Source organism: Nerophis ophidion, linkage group LG02 (assembly GCF_033978795.1).
Source record: "Nerophis ophidion isolate RoL-2023_Sa linkage group LG02, RoL_Noph_v1.0, whole genome shotgun sequence".
In the NCBI taxonomy this organism is placed as follows: domain Eukaryota; kingdom Metazoa; phylum Chordata; class Actinopteri; order Syngnathiformes; family Syngnathidae; genus Nerophis; species Nerophis ophidion.
Window position 1 is genome coordinate 50514033 of NC_084612.1, and position 9663 is coordinate 50523695.

Here is a 9663-nt window from a genome sequence, read left to right on the forward strand (position 1 = left end):
ATCCATGAGCTCTAGTGCAATGCACACTGGTACTTTATATTTATCTCCATACTGTAGATTTTATGCCTACATCAAAGTGCCACCTATGTCTATCAAGCTCCATGTTCTGATGTTTAAATGTTAGTTGTCTGGTTGTGGTTGTGTCTGTGCTTGTGTTTTTGTTCTGTTGTTTTTGTGTATGTTAAGAACGGAATGATGCACTGTGCCCAAGACAAATTTCCCCGCGGGGACAATAAAGTTGAACCTTGACCTTGACCTTGAGAACTTTAACTATGACCAATGTATGATCCTGTAACTACTTGGTATCAGATTCATACCCAAATTTGGAGTATCAGCCAAAACTAATGTAAAGTATCAAACAACAGAAGAATAAGTGATTATTACATTTGAACAGAAATGTAAATAAAATATGCTGAAAGAGAGAAAAACCAGATATTAACAGTAAATGAACAAGCAGATTAATAATCCATCGTCTTTTTGACAAAATAAAAGCATGAGAAATGACACAATATGTTTCTGCATACGTCAACAGCCAAGTAGAAGCTTTTGTTTGTTTACTTACTATTAAAAGACCAGTTGTTCAATATCTTATTTAATGACAAAATTCTTCTTTAGCAACACGTTTAATGTATCATAAGATTTTATGTTAAAATAAAGCCAATAATGAAATTTTGTTGTGGTCCCTTTTATTTTGAGAAGTATCGAAATACATTTTTGTACCGGTACCAACATGTTGGTATCGGACACACGAATCCCTTTTTTGTGTGTGATTTTGGTGGCCATTTATTTTCCCTTTCAGAAATAATGGAAGTCCAATAATCCGTACCAGTACTACACAAACATAAACACAAACCACATTTAATAGAGAATAATTGTAGTTGTACATGCAGATAACAATAACAAAAGATAGATATAAATGACAAATAAAATGGATAAATAAAAAATGTACATAATTTTTGTGGGTACCTTGGTACTTTGCTAGTTCTATTTTGAATTGAATCATGTTTTTCACCTAATTTCTATCAAACTGCTAGCACGTGCAACTTTTTTGGCTCCAAACCGGCTTATTTATCAGTTGAATTCACTAGAAAAATACTTGATGATACTGAGGAGAAAGAAGATCAACCTTGAGAATGAGTTTGTTCTTTAACTGGAGCAAGGTTTTCATGAAATACCGAATCGTACAAAAAGTGGATTGCCTGCAAACCCAATGTCTGGCTAACATCCATCTGTCCATTTTTCTACCGCTTGTCTCTCTCTGGAGCCTATCCCAGCTGCATTCGGTAATGCACTTAAATACATTTGACATGCTTTTTTTTTCTTATTATTATTCTTTCAAGTGCTACAGCGGTGGACTTGGAGGTTGAGTAAGCGAAGCATTGACTTTTTGTGCTTTTCTGCTTTATTAACTAATAAAAGACAATGTTGATGCAATTCTCGTGGAAACAGGGCAATCAGTGTAGGTGAAAAAAGCTGTACACTCATATTGTATGAAAAGTCAAATGTACAAAAGCAAAAAAGTCCTTCTTTTTGATTTGGATTTGCCTAAAGTTTGCAGCACAAAGAGAAATACTTAGGTTTTTAAATGATGTCTGTAAAAAGTCCCAATGCTTTCTTCATTAAATCCAAATGCTGTATGACGATACCCTTGGACCTGAGCTCTGGTTTCTGGCTGATACTTCTCTAACTCGCCCACATTTATTTGCAACCCATTAATTCCCCGTCAATTGAACCAAGGATGTGGAGGCACCCACAGGGAATGCCAAAGCTGTGTTTGCCCGGTTAAAACCAGTCTGGAGGTCCAGTAACACCGCCACCAACACCAAATTACGAATCGTTGAATCCAACATGAAGTTCATCCTTCTGCACGGCTGGGGCCTGACACAACTCAACATTGTGAAACTCAAGACCTTCCTTAACTCAAGACTATGCCACATTTTAGGAATTTGGTGGCCTAACAGAATCTGTATCTAGGAACTGCTAGTAAAAACAGGTCACAAGCTCGTCAAAGTCTTCGGAAACCTCCAACATCTATCGGCAGAGCTGCCATTGGGACGAGAAGGAGGCTACGGCTGTGGACACAGATCTAGGCATAGCCAACACCTCGTGGCAAGATGATGAAGAGGACTGAAAGAGGTGGAGACAACTCGCTGAGACCTTATGCTCTAAAAAGGGCAAAGAGGATTCATTCATTGATATAATTGACATTACCAGTTGTACATTTTACTGTTTTGATGAGATTTCGGGTGCATTAGAAGATAAAAAAAAAAAAAATACAAAAGCACGATAAAAAAAAAAAAAACAATACATTTGTACAAGAATATAAAAGATGGTCTCCTTCCTTGGTGTAACAAAGAAAAAGTAACTTATGTTGAGAACCAACAGCACATTACTCGAGTGACTGTAGAATTTCTGTTACTTCAAGATGCCAGTCAGCACGCTTCTGAGCTGTTTCATTCCCAAATAAATGGACTCCTCTTGGAAGGCAGACTTTTCACATTACAGGCATTGTCATTATTGTCATGATGGATCTCACTGTCTCCCTCATCCTGCGTGGCGGAGTTAGGGGCAGTGGGAGTTGGTTGCAAGCAAGAACGACAGTTGATTTTGCTCAATGTGTCTGTCCAAAGTGTGGAAACCCTTAGTGTGTCAAGATTCACAGCCCTTTGAGACATTTGTGATTCAGGGCGATATAAGTAAACTTTGATTGATTGGTTGACATCTCCGTGTCGGCCACTGGGTTCTGGGCAGCAGAGTGGCCGTTAGTGGTCGGGGAGGGGTTAGTTCCGTTTTCTGGCGGAAAGTCTCCGTTGGCGGTCGCCTTGTCAAGGGGCTCCTGAGGCAAGGGGGCAACAGACACCAGGGTGTTGGGCTGGTGCTCATCATTCAACTGGTAGGACTCAGTCTGAGGGAAACACGGAGCCAGTATGGAGTAGCGGCGTTAGGGGAAGTGGGAGTTGGTTGCAGGTAAGAAGGACAGTTGATTTTGCTCAATTTGTTTTTCCAAAGTGTGGAAACCCTTCAAGGCAGCAGTTGGCTATTGTGAGTAGTGTATTAAACTGGTGGTTGAAGGTTTAAGGTCGAGAGGGGGGGGGTTGTGTCTGTGTTAAGATTCACATCTCCGTGTCGGCCACTGGGGTCTGGGCAGCGGCAGAGTGGCCGTTAGTGGTCGGGGAGGGGCTGGTTCCGTTTTCTGGCGGAGAGTCTCCGTTGGCGGTGGCCTTGTCAAGGGGCTCTTGAGGCAAGGGGGCGACAGACACCAGGGTGTTGGCCTGGTTCTCCTCATCCACCTGGTAGGACTCGGCCTGAGGGAAACACAGAGCCAGTTTATTAGGGTCGAGCTAACACAAGCAACCCTAAAAAGCTAACTCAAGCATCCCTAAGAAGTTTAATCTTCTTGTTCAAATAGGACATGCAATCAAGCACGAGAGTGCAAAGTGAAAACCAATTCACACATGCGGGCGTAGCCCTAAAGTAAACAAAAGCCTTCGGTCCTAATTACTGTAAGTTTATGCTTTTCAGCTGTGTGAACTCAGATGTTTCTGGGAGGTCATATAACTGCCATACTCCTAACTCTTTCTGATAGCGTTCACATCTGGGGAGTGGCTAGGTCTCAAAGACGACCTCCATGAATGATACGCAATACCTCTGAATGACTGATGCAGCGCCTCGGAACAAAGGCAGTTCCATCAAAACCGTCGCATGGGTGTGCCGCCATGTGGTAACTCTTACAAAAGATGATGTCATGAGCGAATGAGAAAAGGGAACTAAAACCATCTGGAGCCCCTGGCAAGAGGATCGGTTGCAAAAAGCCCGAGGACGGCTCGTGTTGAGTGAATCAAGCCGCTCGGCTCACTGGAGTGGGAGACGGTGATTAACGCTCAACAGGAGGATCGTAAATTCGATTAATAATCCATATTCACTGGTAGAAAAATGCTTAGGGTGGGGAAACTGGATATACAATTCAGATTCACACGTATGTGTTACAAAATGGCCGATTTAGGACTGCACGACATACAATATTAACAACTGATTATTAGGGATGCTGCTATTGGCATAACAAATGTGATTTCAGGCCATTTCGGTATAAGTTTTGGTAAAATCATGACTTTTTGAATAAATAGTTTTTTTTTGCGACCTTTTAAAATGTTCCGGACCATAGGGCACACCAGATTATAAGGCGCACAGCTGATGAGCGGGTCTATTTAGGTCTATTTTCATAAAAAAAAGATGCACTGGATTACAGGACACATTAAAGCGGGTCATATTATTATTATCCGGCCACTTGTCCCTTTTGGGGTCGCGGCTTATTTAAAAAAAAAAGTAAAACACTTTCTTGTGGTCTACATAACATGTGATGGTGGTTCTTTGGTCAAAATGTTTACGTGGAGTGATTTCTCCAGATTCTCTGAACCTTTTGATGATATTATGGACCGTAGATGTTGAAATCCCTAAGTTTCTTGCAATTGCACTTTGAGAAACGTTGTTCTTAAACTGTTTCAGAATCAGAATCAGAATCAGACGTACTTTATTAATCCCGAGGGGAAATTTAAATTTTCAGCACAATCCCATTCAAGATCAGACAAACATTACAGGGAGACAGAACAGGATCGCTGAAGGGTCTGCCAACTTCCGGCGCCCCTTTCAAAAAGGTGAGATACAGGTAAACAAGTGGGGGGGAATGGAAGAAAAAAATAAAAGATTAAAATAAAATAAAATAAAAAAAATCGGTCTAAGCCTGGGCCACTGGAGAGTGGGTCCAGACTGAGGCCAAGGGGAAAATAAACAACTCATAGTAGACATCCCTCTTACAACATCAAACATCAAAGAAAACAAAGGACATTAAAGACATTAAAAGAGCAGAGCAGGTGCAACCAGCCACTTCTACATACAGCTATGAATTAAAAGTAAAAGAAACAGATACACTGTGGTGGCCTCTGCGGTGTTCCAAGCCATCGTCTGCTGGAGTGGAGGGAGCATGGCCAGGGACAGGAGCAGACCCAACAAAGCAACCAAGAGAACCGACTCCACTCTCGGCCGCCAACCAACTCTCGGCCAGTGTCCAGTCCGCATGGATGAGCGAGAATACATCCGAGGAGACTGAGGTGTCTGATACCTGCTCATTCAGCCAAAATACTGTGAAGCTTGTCTGTCCCGGCGATCAGTGCTAGCTCCGCAGCCCTATCTCCTCCAGTCTCTCCAAATGGACTCTGGTGTGGCAGAGACCTAGCAGCTGATCTTCATGGCCAGTAGGCTCCCGGGAGGCAGATCCAGAAATCCACAAAAAAGCACCACAGAAGCCACGAAAGTGTCACCCTTTGTCACGTAGTCCCAAAGGGTCCCAGACCAAAAGGTAAAAAAAAAATATATATATAATAACACATGAAAACAAGAGGGAAACACAAAAGGATGACACAAGAGCACAGAGCTCCTGCCAACAGCAGCCACTACAGCGGCGCCATTTTGGAAAAAAAAGTATTCGACTATTTGCTCACACAGTTGTGGACAAAGGAGTGTACCTCGACCTTTCTTGTGAAAGACTGAGCATTTTTTGGTAAGCTGTTTTTATACCCAATCATGGCGCTCACCTGTTCCCAATTAGCCTGCACACCTGTGGGATGTTCCAAATAAGTGTGTGATGAGCATTCCTCAACTTTATCAGTATTTATTGCCACCTTTCCCAACTTCTTTGTCACATGTTGCTGGCATCAAATTCTAAAGTTAATGATTTGCAAAAAAAAATGTTTATCAGTTTGAACATCAAATATGTTGTCTTTGTAGCATATTCAACTGAATATGGGTTGAAAATGATTTGCAAATCATTTTATTCCGTTTATATTTACATCTAACACAATTTCCCAACTCATATGGAAACGGGGTTTGTATACATATACATGTATATGTATACATATGGGCTTCACGGTGGAAGAGGGGTTAGTGCGTCTGCCTCACAATACGAAGGTCCTGAGTAGTCAGGGTTCAATACCGGGCTCGGGATCTTTCTGTGTGGAGTTTGCAAGTCCTCCCCGTGAATGCGTGGGTTCCCTCCGGGTACTCCGGCTTCCTCTCACTTCCAAAGACATGCACTTGGGGATAGGTTGATTGGAAACACTAAATCGGCCCTAGTGTGTGAATGTGAGTGTGAATGTTGTCCGTCTATCTGTGTTGGCCCTGCGGTGAAGTGGCGACTTGTCCAGGGTGTACCCCGCCTTCCGCCCAATTATAGCTGAGATAGGCACCAGCGCCCCCACGACCGCAAAGGGGAATAAGCGGTAGAAAATGGATGGATGGATGTATATATATACATATATACATGTTTAGCATAGTTCTATACTTGACAATGATACTTGATAACGACACTTAGGTAATATACCAAAAAATGCAGTTTGTTGCTGGAATGGAGGTTATGATTATTAGTTTAGGGGAGCGGCTCCACACTGTGTATGAAGACACATAATTAGCTGCTGGCTGCTTGTCAGCTAAACGGCATCGGTGTCTGTAATCGGCATTAAAAGGCATTAATAGGCAATGACCCATCACGTTACCTATTTACAAAAATCAGCAAATATCGATCGGCACGTCCCTTGTGGAAAGATAGAGCTGACTTTGGGTGAAAGGCCAATTTACACCCTGACTTGGTCAAATTACTGATTTACTTCTCAATCTCAATAATTTGGCTGATTATGTCCATTTCTTGGTTAAACAAATGTTTCCTCGTACATTCATAGACACACAAAAAAAACAAGCTAATAATGATCGAGACAAGTCCGACGCCTAATGCCTTGTTGGGGCCTGTTCTTGGTTTCCTTTCTTCGACTACAGTATGCCTCACTTTACAAATGTTTGCCTTTTTTCTTCCACTCACCAGCCGGACTCCTTTGGAATTCTTGCGGTGGGTCTTAAAGTAGTACCCAGCTGCCAGCAGTGCGGCCAAAAGCAAGCCAGTGACCAGCAGGGAAACCAGCACCAGTTTAGAGTTCTTTCTCCAGTGAGGAGCTGCCTCCTTTACTCCGGCCTGGCCAGCAAAACAAAACAGTATGCATTTGACAATTTTTGTCCAGCAGGTATTGTTTCAAATCCACATGTTTTCTACCTTATCTTTGATGTTATCATTATTAAACTTGTTGACCATGCCTTTGATATCATCTACAAAACAGGAGAGGTTCAGAGATTAGCTCTAAGAAAGTGAAATGTTGAGTTTGTATCATCCTCATATCTGACCTTCAACATACTGTCCAGAAACAAGGATCTGGTCTGTGTTCTCCTCCTGGTAGAGTTCCAGCTTGCAGTCATCCCCACACAACTCCTCGATAACACTCTGAATCATCATTTTGGTCGTTTCCTGCAAGGTGATAACTTTAGGCATTATTTGCGACTTCAGTGTTAATGGATCAGTATGCTGGAGACATTCTGAAGAGTCAAATTGCGATTGAATTTGGTCCTCAGCATTCACTGTTTTGTAAGGGAAATACTCCTACTTACACAGTTGGAAGAGTGGGCGAGTTTCAGATTGACAGCGTTTTTATCCTGGAGCACCTCTTTCCCGACACACACCACATCGCTCTGCAACGGGTGCAAGTCCGATTTGAGGGTCAGACCACAGGTTCGATGTCACCGCAATGTAACAGAAATCTCACCCTGAGAATGTTGTCTGGGCCGTCTCCTCTACCGGGCAAAGGTGCGGGGGTCTGTTGCTCCTGGATTTGGGGTTGGTCAGGATACACCTCTATTGTGACCTGTCCGTCGTCAGCTGCATCAATTTCGGCCGCAGTCGCTTCCTCTTCGTCAGTCGTTGGTACGGGAGTTGGCACGGGTGTAGTTTGCTCAGCGGGTGCGTCAGAGTCTAACAGAGCTGTGAGTTTTTCATAGTCACCGTCTGAAATAGGAATTAAATGGTGGTTAAGTGTGGTTCGGCGTCAATAATATGAATGGTCACTTTATTGTCCAGTTCAGGAAATGGATCTTGGGCATTGTGTTACGTACAAAATAATCACATCAAAACATTAATAAAGTAATACAGGGACATACAAAAACATTACAGTGCCAGAAAAGTGCTAGGTGATAAAGTGCTTGTGTTGATTGCACCTTGCTCTATTTTTTGCATTGTTCAACAGCTTAATGAAGTTAAAAGTTAATGTACCAATGATTGTCACACACACACTAGATGTGGTGAAATGTGCCCTCTGCATTAGACCCAGCTCCTTGTTCACCTCCTAGGAAGGGTGGGGAGCAGTGGGCAGCAGGGTGCCACGCCTGGGAATCATTTTTGGTTATTTAACCAACCAATTCCAACCCTTGATGCTGAATGCCAAGCAGGGAGGTAATGGGTCCCATTTTTATAGTCTTTGGTATGAGTCGGCCGGGGGTTGAACTCACAACCTACCGATCTCAAGGCGGACACTCTAACCCAGGGGTGCCCATTACGTCCATCGCGAGCTACCGGTCGATCTCGGAGGGTGTGTCAGTCGATCACAAGCCAGGCATTAAAAAAATAGACATAAAAATGAGAAATCCTCAATCTTCACCAAGACTTCACTTTCGTCAATCGTTTGACATTCTCGGCACTCGAGGATCTTGTGAGATGATGCTGGCTGCTGCGAGCTCATTATTAAGAAAAAAATCACTGACAGGACGGACGGAGAGAAACACTTTTTATTTCAACAGACTCTTGGGCCGTACTTGCTGTCAAAACTGTAAAGACCGACTCCACAGTTCCTGTCTTCGCCATAAAAGACCTGCTTCATCCTGCCTGTGCTAACAAAATAAGAGTCTCAGAAAGCTAGCGTGCACAAGCTAGCAAGCTGGCAAGCTACGGAGTTTGATGCCAATGTATTTCTCACCCGCCCTCAGCAACCACTACCTCTCCTGGCTTGCCCACACACTGACTGACGTCACTGCTTGAGTGCTGCCACTTAAAGGGCCACATACACATATGCTACTCATAACAAAGTGTTTGAAAACGAATATGCAAGTTGGACAAATGAGATGCCAAATCCTACCGCTTTCATGTGGTATTGGACAGAAAGAAGGACTATTTTTCTCCTCCATTTGAAAATGCGGACGTTATCAGCACTTCTGTCTGATCCCAATCAATGCAAGTCATCAGAATCAGGTAATACACCAACTTATATTCTTGTCTTCATGAAAGAAAGGAATCTATATGTGTTCAACATGCTTGTATTATCATTAAACACCATTAACTTGTTAACAAAAATGTCTCTTTCATAAATAAATAAATATAAATTAAAAATATGAACGAGGTAGATCTCATCGACTTGGTCAATTGAAAAGTAGCTTGCCTGCAGAAAAAGTGTGAGCACCCCTGCTCTAACCACTAGGCCACTGAGTAGGTAGATAGACCCTGGAACAAATTATGATTTGAGATGTTATGTTCCGCACTTTGGTACACAGTGTCTTCTTCCTGATGGGAGAAGTTGGTATCCTGAGGACAGTGGGTGAGTGGAATCTGAAGATATTTTAGTTGCGTTGCTTGTGTCATAACTGACCGGTTGTACAAGGGATCTATGGACTCCTAATGTTTCATACCAATGATCTTCATTGCTGTCAATTGTTTTTTCAGTTGCACGGTCAAGTTGCCAAACTGTATCTGACTAAACTCCCTAAAATAGCTTTGTAGAAAATTAGCATGATATGTTTGCCAAC

The 9663-nt window shown here is 42.6% G+C and overlaps 1 protein-coding gene across 1 annotated transcript in view; it reads right to left on the reverse strand.

The window, feature by feature from the left end:
- Positions 1-842: 842 nt before the first annotated feature.
- si:ch211-286o17.1 (hematopoietic progenitor cell antigen CD34) overlaps positions 843-9663 on the reverse strand; it is a 52163-nt gene continuing 43342 nt past the window's right edge. Inside the window, exons 3-8 of the mRNA XM_061885946.1 lie at positions 7638-7876; positions 7483-7563; positions 7222-7342; positions 7094-7146; positions 6866-7015; positions 843-3305 (exon numbers count right to left, since the gene is read on the reverse strand). Coding sequence (XP_061741930.1) covers positions 3114-3305; positions 6866-7015; positions 7094-7146; positions 7222-7342; positions 7483-7563; positions 7638-7876 — 836 coding nt within the window. The 3' untranslated portion in view covers positions 843-3113. The remainder of the gene's footprint in view (positions 3306-6865; positions 7016-7093; positions 7147-7221; positions 7343-7482; positions 7564-7637; positions 7877-9663) is intronic.